This window comes from Candoia aspera, chromosome 2 (genome assembly GCF_035149785.1).
Source record: "Candoia aspera isolate rCanAsp1 chromosome 2, rCanAsp1.hap2, whole genome shotgun sequence".
Lineage (NCBI taxonomy): Eukaryota > Metazoa > Chordata > Lepidosauria > Squamata > Boidae > Candoia > Candoia aspera.
The window spans coordinates 9,443,697-9,467,160 of NC_086154.1; the positions used below are offsets into that span (position 1 = coordinate 9,443,697).

At 46.9% G+C, this 23,464-nt stretch overlaps 1 protein-coding gene across 1 annotated transcript in view; it reads right to left on the reverse strand.

The window, feature by feature from the left end:
- LOC134492053 (pregnancy zone protein-like) overlaps nucleotides 1–23,464 on the reverse strand; it is a 61,672-nt gene that overhangs the window by 11,403 nt on the left and 26,805 nt on the right. Inside the window, exons 18-28 of the mRNA XM_063296170.1 lie at nucleotides 16,961–17,108; nucleotides 14,693–14,933; nucleotides 13,966–14,092; nucleotides 12,994–13,115; nucleotides 11,338–11,389; nucleotides 9,852–9,935; nucleotides 8,568–8,744; nucleotides 6,942–7,026; nucleotides 4,100–4,256; nucleotides 3,412–3,486; nucleotides 1,534–1,699 (exon numbers count right to left, since the gene is read on the reverse strand). Coding sequence (XP_063152240.1) covers nucleotides 1,534–1,699; nucleotides 3,412–3,486; nucleotides 4,100–4,256; nucleotides 6,942–7,026; nucleotides 8,568–8,744; nucleotides 9,852–9,935; nucleotides 11,338–11,389; nucleotides 12,994–13,115; nucleotides 13,966–14,092; nucleotides 14,693–14,933; nucleotides 16,961–17,108 — 1,434 coding nt within the window. The remainder of the gene's footprint in view (nucleotides 1–1,533; nucleotides 1,700–3,411; nucleotides 3,487–4,099; nucleotides 4,257–6,941; nucleotides 7,027–8,567; nucleotides 8,745–9,851; nucleotides 9,936–11,337; nucleotides 11,390–12,993; nucleotides 13,116–13,965; nucleotides 14,093–14,692; nucleotides 14,934–16,960; nucleotides 17,109–23,464) is intronic.

A 23,464-nucleotide genomic window follows, 5' to 3' on the forward strand; every position in this document is an offset into this window, starting at 1 on the left:
CGGAATGGGCAACAAAGTTGAATGAATTCGATATTTTTATTTATTTCTCAAATTTGTACTACCGCCCATCTCCCCCCACAGAGGGACTCTGAGCAGTTACAGGTAGTCCTCGCTTAAAAACCATTTGTTTAGTGATGGTTTGGACTTACGATGGTGCTGAAAAAATTATGACCGGTCCTCACATTTATGACCGTGAGGACTACCTGTACTTCAGGGGTTTTCATTGCATAAGATTGGCGTAAGGGGGAAAGGCTATTTTGATGCTGGTGCTGTGAAGGAAGGATGACTCATTAACTCCTTCTCCTTGGGCTAGGCTAAGAAACACCAGCTGGAAGGAGGGGAAGGCCGGGCAGGCAGACAGGCAGGCTCCCCCGTGAAAAAGAATCCAGCATCTGTAACTCTGGGAGAAATATCCACGACAGCGTATTCCTCCTGGCTTTACAGTGCAGGAGGGAATGTAACTCTGCCTTTCCTGCAGTCAGAGTTTTCAGCAGTTTGTTAGAAATTACTGCTGGTTTGTTAAAGACCAGCTGTGATTGGCACAACAGAGTCAGAGTAATTTCATTGTAGGATTGGATTCAGTGATACAGGTAGTCCTTGACTTACGACTGTTCCTTTAGCGATCGTTAGAAGTTACGACAGCACTGAAAATAGTGACTTACAACCAGTCCTTGCACTTACAACCATCACGCTGTCCCTGTGGTCATGTGATCAAAATTCAGGTGCTTAGCAACCACACGTATTTATGATGGTTGCAGCATCCCCGAGTCACATGATCGCCATTTGCGACCTTCCCAGCTGGCTTCTGACAAGCAACGTCAATGGGGGAAGCCAGATTCGCTTAACAACCACATGATTCACTTAATAATCATGGTGATTTGCTTAACGACCATGGCAAAAAGGTCATAAAATGGACGACCACCTCACTTAGTAATGGAAGTTCCAGTCCCAACTGTGGTCATTAGTCAAGAACTACCTGTAGTTGTGCTGGGGAAAAAATCCAATGTCCATTGCTGAGCAATGGCTGTGTTACAACCATCTAAAATGGCATAAAAGAACATACAGAACTCTTTATCCGGTAAGACGTTCTCTAAAGCAGAGGATGGGGAAGGAACAAGGAAGTCCAAAAACTAGGCCAGGTGATTGAACACCAGGACGTTTGCTTCATATCACATAACCAACACTTGGATGTGCAGTGGTTCTCTTTTTAATATTATACTTTGGATGAAAAGCCAGATAATTCTATGCTAGTAATCTTGACATCCTACATGTAATTGATAGACAGAATTTTTACTTTTCTTTCCTGGTTTTCAATATTTTAAGCCTTCTAAATAATAGAATGGCAATAATCTCTAATCATATTATTTAAACATCGCTGTATTGAAACAACACAATGTGTCAAGATGTGTAAGAATGTAATAAAACAAAATCACCTGTATCTAATTGATTGGACAAATGTCCTGTCTGCCCATCTTCTGGGCCGGTCCTAGCAGTAGATCTATTCCCCCCTCCCCCGATGAATGTTTTTCTTACCTCCTTTCACAGCCTTTTCTTGAAGGCTGTGCAACATTTCTGCCAGCTTGTCCTTTTTATGTGCCAGAGCAAAGGCATACGCCAACAAGGCCTGGGTGTAAACATCGTTCTCTTTCTGCTGAGATGCCGTCTCCAGGCAAAACAACGCATTTCGCAGTACGGAAGACTGCAGGGAGAAAGAAGGAAGGTGCTCGTCCAGAGCCATCCAGGCCGTCTGTGTAGGTTTGGCAAGATTTGGATAGCAATGCTCTCCAAGAGGCGGGACAAATATGCCACACAGCCCACCTCCCACAGCCAGGACAGAATTGAAGATGGAAATAGGGAATGGCTTTATAACATTCATAGAGGGACGCGGTGGCGCTGCGGGTTAAACCGCTGAGCTGCTGAGCTTGCCGATCGGAAGGTCGGCGGTTCGAATCCGCATGACGGGGTGAGCTCCCGTTGCTAGTCTCAGCTCCTGCCAACCTAGCAGTTCGAAAACATGCCAATGTGAGTAGATTAATAGGTACCGCTTCGGTGGGCAGGTAATGGCGTTCCATGTAGTCATGCCGGCCACATGACCATGGAAGTGTCTACGGACAAACGCCAGCTCTTCGGCTTTGAAATGGAGATGAGCGCTGCCCCCTAGAGTCGGACACGACTGGACTTAACGTCAAGGGAAACCTTTACCTTTACTTATAACATTCATATTCATAACATTTATTCATCGGTATGGATTAGTCCCATCAAAACTGTAGGTGACTTCCACATCCTATAAGGCCCCAAACTGCTCACATCTATGGCTCCTGAAATGGGCAATGTATTTGTGGACAAGTATGGCGGAGTTTCAGGCATACTTGCCTGAAAACATCTTGCCCCCGGAGGTGAGGCAGGCCCCTTCACTCCTGACCTTCCGGGAGGCCCTGAAGACTTGGTTCTGCCGTCTCGCCTGGGGCGGGATGGTGGGTAGCCATTCTTGCACCCTGGAGGCCCTCCCATCAGCTTGGAATTTTACACCATCTTGTATTTTACATTTATTTATTGCATTTTATAATAATTGTAATGGGTCCGGTTTTATGAGATTTTAACATTTCTGATCGGAGTTTGATTTCATTGTAAACTGCCCAGAGTCCCTCTTTTGGGGGAGATGGGCGGTAATTAAATTTGAATAACAAACAAATAAATACATTTCTTTTTAGATTGATTGATTGATTGATTGATTATGTGCTAGCAACTCATTTTCGACTCCTAGTGACTACATAGATAGGTACATAGGCAGATAGGTACTATGGCAGATAAATACTATAATATATAAAAAAGGTAAAGGTTCCCATTTAGTCATGTCTAACGACACACTAGGGGGCGGTGCTCATCTCGGTTTCCATGGCTGAAGGGCCAGCGTTGTCTAAGGATGCTTCCGTGGTCATGTGGCCAGCCTGACAATCACGGAAACACTGTTACCTTCCCACCAAAGCGGTACCTATTTATCTACTCGCCTTTGCATGCTTTCGAATTGCTACATTGGCAAGAGCTGGGGCGAGTGTGGAAGCTCACCCTGTCCCGTGGCATTTGAACCCTACTATACTATAGTATAGTAGATAAAGTAAGTAGAGTAGACAGAGTAGGTATAGTATAATATATATAGTATAGTAGATATAGTAGGTAAATGCTATAGTAATTAGATAAATTGCTATAAATGTTTTAGATACAGATGGAAAAACAAAGTGAACCCGAGGTAAAGATGGCCGCTGTATAGCTCATACGTGGATGCATCAGTTAAACTCAACTGAGAGCATCTTGGCTTTTTTGTTATGCCCAGGGGCAAACGGCTTCATGGGAAGCTTTCTTGAGTGGTGGGGTGTGAAACGGAGTCTGTGGGAGGTGAAGATGGCTTCCTACCGTGTCAGACAAGGAGGATTCCATCAAAGCAATGGCGATGTAGGCTGAGAGAGTGGCCTCATTGTCAACTCCACCCTGTAAGAAAGAAAATGGGACACAGCTATAAGCTCCACAAATGACAGGAAGGGCATTTCCCATCTCCGAGTCATTGTCCCCAACCTCCAGATATGTGGACTTCAATTCCCAGAATTCTCACTGGTGTACATGTTGCCTGGGAATTCTGGGAACTCTAGTCTACATATTGGGAGGGTGCCCGTGTTGGGGAAGGTTCAATCACCGTTCACAAAATGCATAAAATTGGGAGAGGTGTTACTCAGGTTATTTCCATGCAAATGGTTGCCTAGCTAAATTCTACACTCCTTCCCCTATGTACCGTTCTCCACCTCTGCTCTAGTAATCTGTGCCTAGTTTCCTCCTGATGGATCTGACCACAACTGCCATCGTCCTCAGGTAACAACTGCCTTTTATCCTTATCTTCCAACCTGATCATACCCCAGCAGGTCAACAGGGCCCTTTGTCCCAAAAGGCAAGACAGTTAGCTGTCGCTCTGCTGTCTGAGGCCACTGCTGGTCCTGTTCTTCAGAGAAATGGCCCAACCCTCAGGCACACAGGTCAGCCAGTCCTAGCCCTTGTTCTGTCCTGTGGGGGCTGAGGCTACGTTGCCTCTCCCTTGCTTGCTTCTCCGTACCTTTAGGGCATTGTTCAGGAGTGCCCCGGTGCTCTGGAAGCAGCCATTTTCCTTCTGCTTTAAGGACAAAAAGATCCGAGCATCACTCAGGTGTTTTTCGTCCACAGGGATGTAGCTCTTCGCCGCCGACAAGGACTTCAACACAAAAGCCGTCAGCCTGCAAGGTAGCCCAGAGCACAGCTCCATCATCACCATCATCCATTTACAGCCTCTGGACACCCTCTAAGAACAGTCTTCCCTGGGCAGTTTGCAATGAGCAACAGTAAGCCATTAAATGGCAGGGTAATTTGTGATCTCATTATGTTAGTTGTGCTAAGTGACCTGATGATTACAGCTGCCAGCCTGCCCTAGGGGGTCCCCTCCTATGGGACTGCTGAACCTCCAAGGCTGCTCTTCTGGCCATCTGGACAGCTGCAAAGAGCTGGTTTCTCTGGAGGCCTTTTGGGGTTGATTCTGAAGCCATCTATTTAATAGAAGAGAACATCTGTAGCTCAGGGTTCAACTGTGGAGTCCTTGGTGCTCTCTGAGCTTGGGTGTTGGCTTGCAGACGTTTCATTACCTGACTAGGTAACATCTTCAGTGCTCATCACTGATGTTACCTAGTCGGGAAACGAAACGTCTGCAAGCCAACACCCAAGCTCAGAGAGCACCAAGGGCTCCATCCATTTAAGTTTTAGTTTTATTAAAGGAGGTGCCACACTGCCAACAGCCGAATAGGTGATCTGTTCTCTAGTCCCTTCAGCCAGTTCCTTCTACAATGAAGAAGGAGTTATGCTCTGTCTTAACTTAATAGTAAAGAATATTGGTGGTTCAGCATTGAAAGGTTGGGTTCTTGATGTTCCCTGAGCTTGGTTGTGATCCTCATCTGAGCACTGATGATGTTATTCAGCTTGGTAATGAGACATCAGCAGGGAAACAATAATGCTTGGAGAACACCAACAAACCAACAGTTCTGTTGCCTTTTCACTGATTAGCAGCACAATTCTCATAGCTAGAATGGGGCAACCTTGGTTGTAGAAGATGGTTGAACCTCACAAGATCTCCAGGCCTGCGCCCTACCTCTGATGGCCACCAGCAACTGAGAATTCACCGCATGCCTGTCTTCATACCCTGCTTCCCTACTAGGTGTGTCTACAAGGAGGGAGGCAAAAATGTCAAAAGGGCAGCCCCAACCATGCAATTGAATCCCCATCCCTTTTTTGCATGCATCATGATATGTACAAAAAATGGGCAGGTTTTGATTGCATTTTGTGGCTGCCATCTTGACTTTTTTGACCCCTTTAAGGACACCTCTCAGTAGAGCAAAGGATCATCATGGCGGGCTGTGCAAAACAGAGACTATCTACTTCCACGGTAATCCTCTGCTCCAGGGTGAGATTGAGCAGCGGAAACATGGCTATATATCTAGATCAGGGTTTCTCAACCTGGCTGGCTGGGGAAATCTGGGAGTTGAAGTCTGCATATCTTAAAGTTGCCAAGGTTGAGAAACCCTGATCTAGAGATATACAAGAGCTGACTTCTCGTTTGTGTGGGTCTCTTAGCTTTTCCTAGAACCCTCCAATCTACCAGCTGAGGCATGGTGTGAAAAAAACAGACAAAATGAAAAAAAAAATCCTGAGCATTTTCCAGCACCCAAGATCCTTCCACCCACAAATTCCCTCTTGGTTGCTCCCAACCTCCCTCTTCTCCAGGCCAGCTGTATAATTTAAGCCAGTGTTTTTCAAACTTGGCAACTTAAAGATATGTGGACTTCATCTCCCAGAATTCCCCAGCCAGCATGGTTGCCTTGGCTGCCTTGTAGATCTTCAGAAGTTCATTGCAAAGCTCTGCAAAAAGGATGTTTGGCTGAATAGGCTTACAGCTTTCCCATGATCACGGTCCCTGCCCTCTTAGGATTCCTGCTCTTGAGAACTCTGTGAGTATATCCCGCTGTACGCCCTTCCAGAGCCCTTCCAGATCTTTGAACTGAAACGTTGGTGATCTAGGTGGCAGAGCGGGCAACTGTTTTTAGAGGGGCGTGGACTCCAGTGGGTGGGGCAATGCAGTCAGGACCTGAATGAGTCACATGTATATGTAGCTGGGACCAAGCAGGGGCATCCATGGGGGGGGTGATAAATAAAGTCAAGGGACTGTGATCAAAACCTTGCCAGTTTGTTATACGCATTGCATGTGCAACGCATGCACAAAGGGCAGGGCTTTGACTGCATCCTTGCAGCCACCATCCCGACTGTTTTGATTCCCCTTGTGGATGTCCCTGCTGGGCACAAAGGACCAGGAGACAGAGCTCACAATTCCCACCCACAGCAGCTTCCTCTATAAGCAGGAACATCCTTGCCTTGGGATTTATGGTACAGGTAGTCCTTGAATTACAAGCACGATAGGAACTGGAAAATTTGTTGTTAAGTGGCACGGTTGTTAAGCAAGGCATCATGTGACCGCACCCGATTTCACATTTTTTGAGGTGGTCATTAAGCGAATCACCATGGTTAAGTGAATCATGCAGCTCCCCATTGATTTTGCTTGTCAGAAGCTGTCTGGGAAGGTTGGAAATTGCGATCACGTGACCCCAGGATTATGTCACGTAACCTCACGTGACATAAATATATGCTGGTTGCCAAGCACCCAGATTTTGATCACGTGACTGCAGGGACACAGTGATGGCCATAAGTGCGAGGACCAGTCGCAAGTCACTTCTTTCAGTGCCATCATAACTTTGAATGGTCGCTAAATGAATGGTCATAAGTCGAGGACTACATGTACTGGCAAAGATGGAAAATATATTTGCTGCATGCACACATGTCAATCTGCAGAGAACCTCAGAGGCTGCCACTGTGAACCTCACCAGTTATTTCCAGGCTCATTGTTATGTTGGCCAAAGGTACTGTAGGAACCGTCAGCATGCTTGTAGTTCAACTGCCTCTGGTAGCCTGCAGTGGAGGATGAATGTTAGTTTGTACTGGTTCAGTAAATGGTAACCCCTTGAGCCAACCCCTTGACTCAAGCTCAGGGCCTGGTGATTTCACAGACACATCCATGTTTGCTTTTTGGCATTCCAGAAATGGTTTGCCACTGCTTTCTTCTGGAATATGTTTCTGACCTCCCAGTCAACCTCCCAGTAGCTTGGGACTTCTTGGCAATCTCCCATCCAAATGCTGACCATGCCTGGACTTCCAGGGAAGAAATGGTGGAGCGAAGAGGGCTCTGTGAAAAGCAGAGCTGACGACCGCAGTGGACTGAAGAGCCAGCGAGTAGACCGGCTCCTTGATCATTCCTCTCTAGACAAGGAGAGGACTTGAGATCACCCACAAGTGCTCCAGACAGTTGGTCCTTGTGAGGAGACCGAAAGACAGCTGTCTCCAGCAGACTTAGAGTGCTGGGAGACGAGGGAATAGCCATCTTGCTCAAACCATGGTCAGCGCATTTGGAAGGACAGAAGCTTGCATACTTCCTTTTCTAATCACTTTTGGAAATTGCTATTAACTGCTTTTCGGCTATTAGGAACCTTTGGGTCGACAAGTTTTACAGCACCGGGTGAGTTTCCTTCAATTCTTAGTGAAAGTTTTAACTACAAGTTTAAGGACTTAAAAAAATTTTTTTCTTGAATAAACAGCAAAAGGATGATTAAAACTTGGGTTTTAGAAAGTTACAAACTGACTAAGGGTCCAGACAAATTTGAGATATGATTTTGGAATTAATTATAAAGAATCCTTCTTGTGAGAAAATGCTTTTGTTTGGAATTCTTAAAAAAAAAGATAAGACTTTAAAAATTGGACACTGGAGGGGACTAAAGATTATAATTAAAGGAGAAGGAACACTCAAACTTTACAATTACAGAATGAAGCAAAATATTTTAACATCTGGGAGATGAGGGATTTTTGTTGGCATCATGGACCCATGTAGAAACAAGAGAGAAATGCTTACTTCTGCCCCTTCTGAAAATTTTCTTTTGACTATGGAATTTCTTGGTGGTTTCCCATCCAAGAACTAACTACTGTGGGTCCAATCCTATTTAGCTTTTTTTGAGATCATTCAAGATCGGCTAAGATTAAACAGGGATTTCTCCGAGCCTGAGATGCCTTTTGTGTGGTAAAATAAAATAATATTTAACAAATGCAAATATCCCTCTTCAATAAACAGGAAAACTACCACAATTTTTTTCTTTCTCATTCTCCATTTTAAAATCAGATGGAAAATAGGTTCAAAAGATAAGCAGATGTGTCCTGAACTTGCAGCTACAATGATCAGAATTGACCACTATAAATTAACTTAATTGATCTTTAGGCTGAAGGTCTGCTGATCAGCTCAGCTAAGGTCACATTTCCAGTAAAATTGGCATGAATACGTTATTTGATTAATGTATTGATCCTTTTTATTAGGCCCTGGTTATTAATCTTGCCAATCAGAGGGAATTCCTCTTGTTCTCCCTTTACCCAAGGAAAGAAGACAGAGTTCCTTCTGTGAATCTTACCAGCCACTAAGTATCCGATCGCCTTTGACGCAGTTTCCTCGTTCAGCTGCCCAGTCTTGTTCAGATAGTCCAGGATGTAAATATTGGGGGCAAACAGGGCCATGTTTTGCTCCCCACAGCCAAAAGGCAACCGGAGAAGCTGATGCAGGTTCTGGATGGTGGAGCCTAAGATATCACCTGTGGTGGGCAAGAAGATACAGGAGGCATCAAGAGTCGGGAATACTTCTGTGAGCGGGGACATGTTGCCAGTCAAAGCGAGTGAAACATAGAGCGACAGAAGGTGAAGGAGAGATGGATTTGGTCAGAAAATGAAGGGCTGGATGGACAGAGCACCAGCAGAGAGGACCCCCAAGGAAGGGCAAGAACAGAAAGGACCACAAAGAGCAAAAGAAAGCAGGTTTCAAACACGGGAAGTCCAAGGTTGCAAAGCCTTTGGGCGACCCTTTCAACCTCTCTGTGCATTTAAGGGATTTATCTGAAAAGAAGACCAGTCCCTTCCTCTGCCAAAAGAATGCCGGTTTTCAAAGCGGAGGGTCATTTTAAGATTCACAGTTAATCATTTAATTTAAAGTATTCCATTGGCACAGCGGCCCAAGTCGAAACATCTCTGGGTGGCGGGCAGGGTTAAAAAGAGATAAACAGCAACCACAGTCAGTAAACGACTCAGTGGCGCAGACAATGTGGGGTATCTCAGGCCACAAGTCCTGCTGAGAACCCCATCATCCACTAGCCCAAGGCCTGGCAGAAAAAAAACCACAGGTTTTAAGGGCTTTTTACAATAAGATCAGGGTGGGGGCTGTATGAATCTCAGGGAGTTTCTGATTTCTAAGCAGCTGTCCTGGACAGACTGTTTATTGTAAATGGAAGTGTTCCTCAATGGCTCTAAACAGCATCTCCCTTCTGTGGTGCATCAAAAAAACTGAGCACTCGCCGATGAAGTCTGTGACTCTATCTATTAACCTCCTCTTAAATTTATCCAGAAAGGAGAAACTTCCGCCTGCCTAAGATCATCTCTTTCACTGACAAACAGCTCACCCTCCTAGGAAAATCCGTTCTTTCGGGTTACTGTGCATTTTTAATAAAAAGCTACATGGACATAAGCATGAAGTAGAGTATGCATTTGTATTTTGGCTGCATTTCATCACCACATGCGGCTTTCTAGGCAAACTTCATCCTAAAGGACACCTTTCAATGAAAACTTGGGGACCTTTCGAGCAATCTTCTTTCCCAGGGAGAAGGAACAGCAGTTTGCATACAGACGCTTTCAGTAATGGCATCACTCACCCAACACGCAGAAGTTAGCCCTTGCAGATTTCTCCACTACCCTCTCTGGGACCTTCAAGGAAATAGTTGTGGACTGGGTGCCTTCTGCAGGAAAAAAGATTGGAAGTCCGGACTGAGCCTGTTGGGTTCTTATAATGCTCACCTTCTCACGGCCTGCTGTCTCTGTCCATTGTTAGCCCAATGAACCGGAACATTTTTGAACTGGCCTCTCCTCAGTTTTCGGTTGACTCCGGGACCCGCATGTGCTGTAGGTCTAAGCCTGCATGTTTGCCCACCCCTGTTCCATAGGGGCTCATGAAGTTTGCTTTCTCCAGCGAAAGGAGTCTGAGTGGGGGGTTTTGTAAGTGCAAGGATCATAATGTAGAGCACTGCTTCTCACACTCTGCAACTTTAAGACATGGGGACTTCAACTCCCAGGATTCCCCAGCCAGCATGGAATCCTGGGAGTTGAAGTCCACACATCTTGAAGTTGCCAAGGCTGAGAAAAACTCACGTAGAAGACCAATTTAAACCATTTTGTTTAATGGGGAACTCATGGCAGGGATGGGATGGCTTTTCTGGCAATTGTGACATGCTAAATAGGACTAGAGGTGATCGGTTCGAGAACACATGGTGATCCCAGGTTCAATCTTGGCTTGAAATGTCCAGCAGAAAAAGCTCTGGAGTAAAAGGCCTGGCTAAAAGGTACATTTTAAGCTCCCTCCTTACTTGTAATAATTATTGGACCATAGTGTTTTGTGGTCCAAGCCTGACGTGCAATAAACAGCTGTTTAATATGTTGAGGCCTGGAAAAGATGCCTTATGGAAAATTTGAGAATATGGGAGAAATTATAGCTCAAGTCAGCAAAGCTTGATACACCATAGTGAGCATCTGGAATTATAGCTGGAGAACAACCAGTAACCTCCTATGGAAAATTATGTAACTCTCTCTGTATTCATTACTTTATCCAGCTATTCCCAATTCAGCATCAGTAGGGACTCAGTCCCCATCACCCTTATCCACAATAATCCATGCTGGCCAGGGATGATGAGAATTATATTCCAAGACATCTGGAGGCCAGAGAAGAGAGCTCACATTGGAGCTGACTTTGTGCATTAATTGTGAAAGGAATACAGATAGTCCTCACTTAATGACCACAATTGGAATTTTGGTTGCTAAGTGAAGTGGTCATTAAGTGAATCCAACCCAATTCTACGACCTTTTTTGTGGTGGCCATTAAGTGAATCACCGTAGGTGTTAAGCAAACCATGTGGTTGTTAAACAAATCACACGGTTCCACACTGATTTTGTTTGCCAGAAGCTGGCTGGGAAGGTCAAAAATGGTGATCACATGACCACGGGATGCTGTGATGGTCATAAATGTGAGGACCGGTTGTAAGTTTTTAGCACCATTGTAAGTCTGAACCATGACTAAGTGAATGGTTGTTAAGCGAGGACTACCTGCATTGCAGAAGGAGAAAGGGGAGACTTCTGGCTGATACTTACTGGCTCCACATAGTAGATTGTTGATGACCACTTCCTTCTCGATTCCTTCAGGCTTCACAATAAGGGAAGAAGAAGGGGGAAAGAAGTGAAAATGAATGTTAGATATTTTTAAAAATCCCTGAATTATCACCTGAATTTTAAAAAATCCCTATTCTGATTTTTTAAGGAGAAACTTTGGTGTTGTTACAAGGAATAAAATATTGGGAGAAACAAATGGACAGAACTTGAGCCCACAGAAAAATGCAGGTGTGGAGGGTGAAAGACAGGAGGCAGCCCAACCAGGTTGGGATACCAGGCAGCAGAGATACTAAGCATTGCCGCTTAAGAGGTCACAGGGAAGCAATCCACCCAGATTAGACCAGGTCTGAAATGACGTCCACCTAAGATGAGAGCTGCTGCTCATCATGCCACGTAACGGTCCGCGAAAGGCTGACTCCCCATGGGGGAAAAAAAGTCTGACAGACGTCGCTGGCAGGACTTAAAAGACAACTGTACAGGTCTCTGTGGGAAGACCCCCCATTTGTGCACGCAACTATCATCTGCAGAGACAAAACGGGCAGAAAGAATAACCTTGAGGAACAGGAGGAAGAGCGGCAACCGAGACCAAATCAGATAAAAGAAATCTGAGCGGGGGCAGATCTGTAACCCGAGTAATCGTCTCAGAGAAGAGCTTCCTTTTAAAGACAAGATCACAAAGATAAAGGGAGGGAGTGGAAGCGCAGTCAGACTTGGAGGATTCTGTTACTATAACCTTATAATAAAAGTAGTGTTGGCATGTGTAACTTTGATTTCCTAGACTGGTTTACCTTGGGGCGGGGACAAGAGCACACCTGTCTTCCCCAACCCCTGTCCATCCCTTGCCCAGGGTATAGCAGGAATGTGAGTACAGATAGTCCTTGACTTACAACCATTCGTTTAACGACGGTCTGAAGTTACGACGGCCTTGAAATGGGTGCTTTACGGCCTATAAAGCACTTCCGAGCATCGCAAAACATCACACCCCACCCCTGCGGTTATGATCACGTTTATGACCAGTTGCAGCGTCCCGTGATTACGTGATCATGTCTTGCAACTTTTTTTGCCTTTTTCTGGCAAAAAAACACCCATTGGGGAAGCTGGACTTGCTTAACGACTGCCATAAAAATGGTCATAAAATTGGGTCCAGTCACGTGGTGACTTGGCTTACAACCGTAACAACTTATGATGGAAATTCCGGTTCCAGTTGTGGTTGTAAGTCAAGGAGTGCCTGTATGATTGTGTGTGTGCATATACAGGTAATAAAGCTTTTGTAGGTTAATAGAGACAAAGGAGCAAAACAGGCTTATTAACCCTATAACAGGCTAACCTACCTTTTTTTTACTAAAAGCAAAAGCAAAAATTTAAAAAAAAGTAATGTATTTTGTATTGTTATCCAGAAAACCCTAGGAATGAATTTACTAGGAAACATTACTCACTTTAATACAGAGTTTCTCAACCTTGGCCACTTCAAGATGTGTGGACTTCGACACCCAGAATTCCATGCTGGCTGGGGAATTCTGGGAGTTGAAGTCCACACGCCTTAAAGTTGCCAAGGTTGAGAAACACTGCTTCAATATATCACTAATTTCACCCCACCCTTGCCCTCCACACACGAAGGCGAAAGCAGCCCGTACGTACCTCAACTAAGAGGGTTTTGACCACGATGTCCCTTTGGCCTTTGGTAGGCACTTCCACAATTTCATTCCCACAGAGCTGGCTGGATTTCAGGGCCTCTGCAGTGATGGTGAAGTTCACTTCCCCTAGAACCAAAATGGACACTTAGTCATGCGTATCCCAAAGGGGCTTGACCACCTCCCTCTTTCTCTCCCTTGTTCCAGACTGCTTGCAGAGGAGGAAAAGGACAACTTCATGTTTTTTCTTCAAGCTGTCTTGCTTTTTAAGCTGCATAAGGTGAAGCCCTGGGCAGCTGGGCAAGCCCAAGGAAGTAAGAATCACCCGGGTTTCAGTTATTGATGACGTAAGCAGCCAGCAAACTCCCCTTCTGTCTCTTGCTTTCATTCCTTCCCCAGCCTTCCCACAGTATCTCACACAGCTATTTAACAGCAGAGGGCTGCAAATCTCACAGGGGTAGCAAACCTTTGGAGTTAGGGGCAAGTTGAGAATTGTAAGAAGGTATGATGGGCCTCCTGACAAAATGGCTGCCATGGGGAGCTTGTATATCACAGACCAGTTGGCAGGCGCAAAGCACCCATTCGTCAGAAGGCACGTAGCTCCACAGATGCCCTCCCCACGGGAGCTTTGTGGTGCCCAATGATGTTACTGCAAGTAAGTAAGATAGCAGAAGCCACTGCTTTGCTTGGCAACATACCTTCAGGTAGTCCTCGGTTAACGACTACTCGTTCAGTGACTGTTTGACATTATGATGGCACTGAGCGAGGGATACTTACGACCGGTCCTCGGAGTTGCGGCCATCACAGCACCCTTGCGGCGATCAAGATTTGGGCATTTGGCAACTGGCTCGCACTTACTCTGGATGTCAAGTAATAACTCCCCTCTTTCTATACACAGAACGGGTGATCCCACAGAATGTTGGACAATCTTTCCTTCCACTGACTGTCGCTGGCTGAGACGTTAAGCTTCACTGCTTACCTAGAGATTTCGGAATAACCTTCCATGACACTGTCTTCCTCCCATCCACAGGCAGACAATAAGAAGCCTCTTCTTTTTCCACAGGGGACGCGTCGTAGTCAGGTGAAAGCAGCAGCGATATGGAGACCTGTTAACCACCAGGAAGGAGTTAGATGACCACTGCATCACAGACTCACAAAACAAGGAGGGAGAGGAGATTAACACAACTGGTAGGAAATGTCAGATGGGCCTCTGGCCAGATGTGGGGAATCTGGGCCCTTCCAAAATCTTGCTGAACTACAATTCCTAGCAGCACTGGATAGCCGTTAGTACTGAGGGATGCTGGGAAGTGTAGTTCAACAATGCCTGGAACCCCACACATTCCCTACCCTCAACCTAAGCCAGTGTCTCTCAACCTTGGCAGCTTTAAGAGGTGTGGACTTCAACTCCCAGAATGTGCAAAAGGACACATAATTGGTGTTTTCCTGGTTTAATCCTGGTTTGTTGTTCTGCCTTGCCCTAGCCTCTAACTACTCCATCAAAGAGAAACGCAAGAGCAGCTAAAAGAAGAGAAGAAAAGAGCAGAAACTCATAAGCCAGCCACGATTACTTGTTTTTGCTTTTCCTGTCTCTTTTGGGAAATGGTACTTCAAACAAACTGTGGCTTAAGTATATGTGGGCGTGCAGTCAGAGAGATCGGTGCAGACCGAAAGGGGCCAGAAATTGCAGATATGGAAGTGCTCCTCACCTGGAGACTGTGTTGCCGATAGTTGAAGATGGTGGCCTTCATGACAAAGGTTTCTCCTCGCGTTACACAGTATGGCAGAGTGACTTCAGTGAAGAACGGCTGGAGGGCCCTGAGGAAGGTGGTTGGGGCCAGGCCAAAGCCCACCGCTGGGGACAGGCAGAAGGCCCCTGCTCTCCAGTCCGTGATGGTGTCCGGAATGGTGACGGGCACAGTGACCTCAGTCTCTCTGCTTCCTTCACCGCTGAGGGACAGATGTGAACAAAAGATGAGGAGGTGTTTCACGAAGCAGCATTTTCTTGGCATGGCAAGGTGAGAAAACAACCATACTGGACTTTAGGGATGCCTGCAGCCCCTTGGCTTGATTTCGAAACTCAAGTTCAAACCTTGGGTAAGGACTCTTACAGCTTCGGAGAGGGTGTTAGAAAGAGAGTAAAAAGGGAGACGGGGGATTAGAAGTAGAGGGGTCCACAGGAGAGGTCAAAAAAGTCACGGTGGCGTCCATCACCGTGCAGTCAAAGCCCCACCCCTTTTTACTTGCATTGCAAAAAGGGGCGGGACTTCAATTGTGCAATCACGGCCACCATACTGACTTTTTCACACACACCCCGGTGGTCGTTCTTGCTTAGGAACAAGATTCAGTTCTTCCTCTCACTGTTACAAAGCAAGGCACCCAGTTTTCCCCTTAAATTCGTCACAGCCCACCAAAATGTGTTAAGAAAAAAGTGCCCAACATTTTCAGCTCGTTCTGCTGAGACTCTGGCATCCCCATCCACACTCCTGTCTGGCAGCCTCCAGTCACAGAGGATGTTCAACCTTGCCTTTTAAAGCTTGGTGTTAGAGATTACAATGGAGTAATCCTGTATACTGTATGCAAAGTTTTCTGAAAACGGCAAGCAAGAATAAGGTCAGCCGTGTCCTTAGGTCTCAGTTCTGGGAATCCAGTGCTTATCCAGCTTCAGGGCTGTGAAGGGATTCCTAATATTTTGGTATTTAAATCTCTTTATTAATATAGAGGTTGTGGTATTTCAGAGGCAGGCTACCAAACATGTCTGCATTATACAGATCAGGCAAATTATATCATTTGCATACATGGATGTAAATAACATACAGCTGACATAAATTTAAAGCCAGTCTGGTGTAGTAGTTAAGGGATCAGGCTAGAAACCGGGAGACCGAGAGTTCTAGTCCCGCCTTAGGAACGAAGCCAGTTGGGTGACCTTGGGCCAGTCCCTCTCTCTCAGCCCTAGAAAAGAGGCAATGGCAAACCACTTCCAAAAAATCTTTCCAAGGAGACTGCAGGGACTTGTCCAGGCAGTCTCTAAGAATTGGACACGATTGAACAGATAAAAAACAACAACATAAATTTAAGGGCTTCATCTGGACTACTTCAGATACAACAGGGAGGGGTCAGGTGGGAATTTCCAGATGTCCAGATAGCACTTTGTCTGTTAAATGGGGATCCCAATGAGATGTTCCAGTGTGTCTGTGTTTGTTGAGTTCTGCATTCTCAACTCCACGGAGAGAATCTGAATTTTGTTGTCGGACGACAATATTCATGCTGCTAACCACAATTTGCAACTGCTGTCTGGGAGAGTTTTAAGTGTGAATTGTAAGAGAGGTGGTTTTGATTCGTCTAGCAATTACATTGCAGAAAGTTTTGATCTGTGTGGTTATGCTTCATTTTTATCTTTTTTTAAAAAGGTAACCATTTCATGATTATTTACACTAAGATTAAAAATGGCTATATATGCATTTGCACAATTGTAACTATCATACGTCTCACAGTTAAGCCAAGGATTTTAGGTGCCAAAATGCACCCAAAATATTGGATTTGGCTTTTCTGTAGAAGGGCTTATCTGCAAGTATATACAGTAATACTTTTTAAAAATACTTAGGTATACTTGCAGATAAGACCATCCGCGGATAAGACAACCCTCAAATTTTACCAAAAATACCATGGAAAATGCAGGTTGGGGTGGCACATTTTTCTTGGTATTTTGGTTAAAAATTCAAGGGTTGGCTTATCTGCGGATGGGCTTATCCAAGTATATACAACAGTGTTGCTCAACCTTGGCAACTTGAAGATGTGTGGACTTCAACTCCCAGAGTTCCCCAGCCAGCCATGGCTGGCTGGGGAATTCTGGGAGTTGAAGTCCACACATCTTCAAGTTGCCAAGGTTGAGCAACACTGTTATACAGTATCTAGTAACAGCCATCTTTCTCTCTGAAGATTTACCCCTTTCGCCAAACATGAAATCCTTGGATTACCTAAGATCCTTCAACATCCATATCCAGGTTTCCGGGAACATGGTCCTCATGGTTGTTTCCACTTCTTGTAGGGCAGGAACTGAACTGCTGGTCATTTCAGCAATTGCAGGTGTTCTCATACCACTTCCACTATCATAGACCCTTGAGCCTGCGGACAGAAAAAGCTTATATTTCTTTCCTGACTTTCCCAGCTGTTTTCCAAATCAGCTCTCCCAAGGGGGTACCCACCACCTTTATCAACATGTAAAAAATAATAATAAAATAATAATCATAATAAAAAATAATCATCCTTGCCACCTACTACAACCACAAGCACTCAAGAGGCCTCCCAGAGAAGAACAGGAGAAGGAAATGAAATTGAAAAAGTGCTAAGAGCCATTTCCCCAACTGGATGCTTTCCAGATACAGTATATTGAAATATAACTCACAAGCAGACTGTCCACAGGGAGTTTTAAAAAGTCAAGATGGTAGCTGCAACCATGCGATTGAAGTCCTGCCTCTTCTTGACTGGTTGATTACATGCCATCAAGTTGTTGTCGACTGTTAGTGACCATGTAGATTTCCTCCATGATGATCTGTCCCTCAACTGATCCTTCAAGTCTTCCAGTGGTGCCCCCCTGGCCACTGTAACTGAGTTTGTCCCCCTTGCTGCTGGTCCTCCTCTTCTTCCCTTTCCTTCCACCTTTCCCAGCATCAGAGCCTCCTCCAGAGAGCGGGGTCTTCACATTGTGTGTCCGAAGTAGGATAATCTGAGCCTGGCCCTTTGTGCCTCGAGTGAGAACTCTGGGTTGATTTGTTCTGTGATCCGTCGGTTTGTCTTCTTGGCTGTCCACGGTCTTCTCAGGAGTCTTCTCCAACCCCAAAGTTCAAAAGCGTCAACACTCTTCCTATCTGGCCTCTTCTTGTGTGTGTGTTTATTCATTCAGTCGCTTCCGACTCTTCGTGACTTCATGGACCAGCCCACGCCAGAGCTTCCTGTCGGTCGTCAACACCCTCAGCTCCCCCAGGGACGAGTCCGTCACCTCTAGAATATCATCCACCCACCTTGCCCTTGGTCGGCCCTCTTCTTACAGACATAAAAAAGAGGCAGGGCTTCGATCGTGCAGTCGTGGCCAACCATCTTGACTTTTTTGACCTCCTCCCATGGACGCCCCTGCTCCCAACCACATCATATGTAGACTGTTGAACCTGATCAGCTATACAATTCAGCTAGCAAGTGTTCGTGCAGTGCCATTTTTCACTCTCACACGTTAAAACGTCAGCCTTTTAACCGAGGTTTCGGACTTGCCAGGAATCAAAAGTGGTTTTCATCTTGGATCTTTTCCACCTTGATGGTTTAACATACAACTAACCTCAGGCACAGCATTGGGATTAAAGGGACCCAAGATGGTGTTTCACCAGGCTGGAATTCTGACTGAAACTCTTCCCACAATCCAGACACTCATTCAGTTCCTCTCCTGAGTTCTCTCCTCAAGCTTCTTTAATGTTTTTTAATGTACAGATCATATAACGTAAAGGCAGCTTGTTGCCCTACAGGTGCCTAGCTGGCCACGGATGCCCAGAACTGTCATCTAAAATTCAACCATGGTGGAGCCACCAATATGTTTCTTGGGGGAGAGAATTACACCATCAGGGTATCACCACTAAGAAGGCCCCATTGTGGGCCAGACCTTCTGCTGAAACCATGAGTGGGCTCACTCCAACTGAAAGCCTCATGGGTTGAGTGTGTTAGGGGAGGTGGCCATTAGCCATTGAGGGTTGTATAGACTAATGTTGACTTCTTGAATTGGGCCCCGTAGTTCACAAGCCGCTGTTGCAGCACTTAAGGATTGGTATTATGTGGTCCTATTTGCCTACCATCTGGCTATTGCATTGTGCCCTAGCTGCAGCTTAGAGACCATCTTCATACTATGCATCACAGTAACGCAATAAAGAGGTTGCAAGGATCCCTCATCCTGGCCAAGATAGGAAGATGATCTGTCAGCCTAAGCCAGTGTTTCTCAACATCGACCAGTGAGAGAGGCTGAGGGGGGCACAGGGAGGGTGTGAGGAGCTTTGGCTAGGCTCCCGCAGCACCGAGAGCATGAACTGGCGCGCTGTGGGGGCGGCCACTGCCCTGGGATTGATCGAGTGTTGGAGATGTGTGAGTGGAGGAGGAGACCCTTATTTCCACCCAGGGTTTCTGGAGGTCTGGGAGTGGAGGCAACTGGGCCTGGAAATTCTGGGGGCTATAGGGCAGGGTGTGCCATCAAGGTGGTGACGGGTCGGGGATGTTATGGCGGGAACTGGAGGGTGGGCCATCTTCGGGGAAGACGCCCCCGGTGTCTGCTACTGGTGGCGTGTTCCGGCCCTCCAGGTTCAGACCCAGGCCCTGGACAGCAGATCCTTGAGGGCCCTGGTCTCTGGCTGCTGCTGCTTAACGCCAGGTCAGTTAACAACAAAGCCCCCCTCATATGCGATTTGATTGCAGAGGAGGGGGCAGACCTGGCGTGTATCACCGAGACCCGGCTGGGCTCAGAAGGGGGGGTAGCCCTTTTGGAAATGTGCCCAGCTGGGTTTCAGGTGTGGCACCAGCCAAGATACCAGGGTAGGGGAGGAGGGGTGGCTGTTGTCATCCGAGAGTCTCTGGTGGCCTTCAGAGGCCCTGCTCCACAAGTGGCCGGGTGTGAGACCCTGTTCTTCAAGTTGGGTTCCCGAGAACAGTTGGGAGTGCTGCTACTGTACCAGTCTCCCTGCTGTGTAGCAACCTCCCTGCCTGAGCTGCTGGAGGTTGTGTTGGGTCTGGTGGTGGAGTTCCCCAGACTTATGGTTCTGGGGGACTTCAATCTGCCTTCCCTGGGGCGTGCCTCAGAGGCAGCTTGGGAGTTCATGGCTACCATGGCGGCCATGGGCCTGTCCCAGATTATCCAGGACCCGACTCGAGACAGTGGTCTCACTCCGGACTTGGTTTTCTTGTTGGAGCAGTGGCAATGTAATCTGAGGGGAGAGATGCATCTATCCCCATTGTGATGGTCAGATCACACCCTGGTGGCCCTGAGATTCTCCTATGACGCCCCCCTCCACAGGGAGGCAGGACCCATTCAGTTGGTCCACCCCCGGTGACTGATAGACCCAGTGAGGTTTCAGAGGGAGCTGGGGGTTATACCTGAAGATCTGCTGCACGGTCCAGCAGAGGCCCTGGCCGCTACCTGGAATAGGGAGGTGACCGGGGCCTTGGACAGGATTGTGCCTGTACGGCCTCTCCTGCCTCATCCAACCCGACACTCCCCGTGGTTCATGGAGGAGCGGAGGGTTTTGAAGAGGATTAAGAGACGCCTAGAGTGCCGCTGGAAGAAGACAAGGACCGAATCCAACCCAACACAAGCTAGAGCTGCTATTAAGGCCTACCTTGTGGCGGTAAGAGTGGCGAAACGGCAGTATTTCTCCACTCTTATTGCATCCGCAGATTGCCGTCCGAGGGCCCTGTTTAAGATCACACGCACACTTTTGGGGAAGGTGGGCCCAATGACCCACCTACAGGGCCGTGCGGAAGAGTTTTCTGAGCATCTGCAGGATAAAATCACTCAGATCCAGTCAAGTTAGACTCCATGCATGAAGCAGGGTCTGAGGAGATGCCGAGGGAACGTTTTAGCCTTGTTATCTGGGAGCAGTTTGATCCTGTTGGACCCGAGGAAGTGGACAGGATCCTCCAGATTCTGAATGCCACCACCTGTCATTTAGATCCATGCCCCTCCTGGCTGGTGAATGCAGTTCAGGAGGTGACATGTGGTTGGGTCCAAGCGATGGTAAATACATCCTTGAGTGAGGGGGTGTTCCCGGTTGCCTTTAAAGAGGCACTGGCGCGCTCCCTCCTCAAGAAGCCATCGCTGGACCCAACTGTGCTGGACAATTTTCGTACAGTCTCCCACCTCCCCTTTTTGGGGAAGGTGGTTGAGAAGGTGGTGACATTGCAACTCCAGAGGATCCTGGGTGAAACGGATTATCTGGACCCCTTTCAGTCAGGTTTCAGGCCAGGATATGGGACAGAAACTGCATTGGTCACACTTATGGATGATCTCTGGCAGGAGCGGGATGGAGGCAGCGCATCCATCCTTGCTCTCCTTGACCTCTCAGCAGCTTTCGATACCATCGACCATGGTATCCTTTTGGGATGGCTCAGGGAGTTGGGGGTGGGCGGCGTAGTTCTGTGCTGGTTCACCTCCTTCATCCAGGGCCGGTCCCAGTTGGTGGTGATAGGAGAGGAGAGATCTGACCCTCAACCCCTCCATTGTGGGGTGCCGCAGGGTTCGGTTCTCTCTCCTCTCCTATTCAACATCTACATGAAACCGCTGGGTGAGATCATCCATCACCATGGGATGAGGTATCATCAGTATGCCAATGATACCCAATTATACATCTCCATCCCGGGTGAGGTAAGTGATGCAGTGACTGCCCTTTCTCAGTGCCTGGGGGCTGTGGGGGTCTGGATGGGGAACAACAGGCTTCAACTGAACCCTGGTAAGATGGAGTGGCTGTGGATTGATGGTGCTTCATCTTCCGGGAAATTGTCATCCTTAGTTCTGGATGGGGTTTCACTGCCCCAGACAGACTCAGTGCGTAATCTGTGGGTTCTCCTGGACTCACGACTCATGCTCGAAGAGCAGGTGGCAGTCGTGGCCAGGAGGGCCTTTGCGCAACTTCGGGTTGTGCGCCAGTTACGCCCGTTCTTGGAACGAGAAGCCCTCCGAACAGTCACTCATGCCCTGGTCATCTTCCATATAGACTACTGCAATGCGCTCTACATGGGGCTACCCTTGAAGAGTATCCGGAAGCTTCAGCTGGTCCAGAATGCAGCCATGAGGGGCCATTTGCAGTGCCCGTAGGTCGGCACATATAACACCGTTGCTGCGCGAGCTACACTGGGTGCCAGTTTGCTTCTGGGTCCAATTCAAGGTGTTGGTTATGACCTTTAAAGCCCTACATGGCATGGGGCCAGGCTACCTGAGGGACCGTCTCATCCCCATTACATCAGCCCACCCCACCCAATCATCCAGAGAGGGCATGTTGCGGACCCCATCTGTAAGAGAATTTCATCTGGCGGGGTCCAGGAAACGGGCCTTCTCTGCAGTGGCCCCTGCCCTCTGGAACATCTTGCCCCCAGAGGTGAGGCAGGCCCCTTCACTCCTGACCTTCCGGAAGGCCCTGAAGACCTGGTTCTGCTGTCTCGCCTGGGGCGGGAAAGTGAACAATCATTCTTGGGGGTGGCTCGCACCCTAGAGTCCCTCCCACCAGCTTGGATTTTATACCTCCTTGGATTTTATATTTATTTATTGTATTTTATAATAATTGTGATGTTGTTGCTTTTATGAGATTTTAACGTTGATGTTTGGAGCTTGATTTTATTGTAAACCGCCCAGCGTCCCTCTTCTGGGGGAGACGGGCGGTAGTTAAATTTGAATAATAAATAAATAAATAAACCTCGGCAACTTTAAGGTGTGTGGACTTCAATGCCTAGAATTCTGGGGAATTTCATGCTGGCTGGGGAATTCTGGGCATTGAAATCCACACACCTTAAAGTTGCTGAGGTTGAGAAACACTGGCTTAAGCTAAGGCTCAAATAAGGGCAGCAGGCTACTAAACTGAGGCAGCTGTGATAAGGACTTGGTAGAGGGCACCTATAGAGAAATTCACAATTAGGTGTCTCTTAGCAAGCCCCACAGTGGATCCTCTCTGGATTTTGCTTTGTTCCCTACTAACTGGCATTTAGTAACATGCTGCCTCTGACCTTGGATGCATATTTATAGCCATCTCAATCAATAGTAAATCGACAGCTTCATCCTCCATTTGCTTGTTTGTTCAATTTAGGCGCTGCCTGAAATGACGCTGGGCATCTAATCTCCTTTTAAAATCACCTAATCCCCCGCCCCACGGACTTAACTTTGCACTGAGCAAAGAAGTCTTCCTCTCCAGCTTTTACTTTCTTTGGATGACCTCCAGTTCTAGTATTTTGGGGGTAAGGGAGAACCTGCCCCCTGCCCATTTATACCAAGCACATCATGTTTCACCCTAACTCACAATTTTGTTTCACCCTAACTCACAATAAAGAAATTGCCCCACTGCAATTGATACATTTGGTTTCTGCACCTTTTCCAGCTCCGTTATATCCTTTTTGAGGTGCAGTGGACAGAACTGAAACAGTATTCAAAGGGTAGTGGCACCACAAATTTGCATGGGGGGAAGTATGAAATTGGCAATTTTGCATGCAAAGACTATGTCCTATTTTTTAAACTCTCTATTAGATAACCCGTGACCTGTGGTTGGATCATCGTTTCAGAGATACTTCCTTACCAGATTCCTCAATGACTTCAACAATGGTAGAGCTTCTAATGTACTGGATAAGTTCTTAAAATTCAGGGAGAGATGGATCTGCCTTGGAAGTAGCCCGTGTTGGACTGTATAGCCCAGGCAAACATCAAGAGTTGACCACAGAAAATGTTTTATGACATTTGTATTACGTCATAAAAT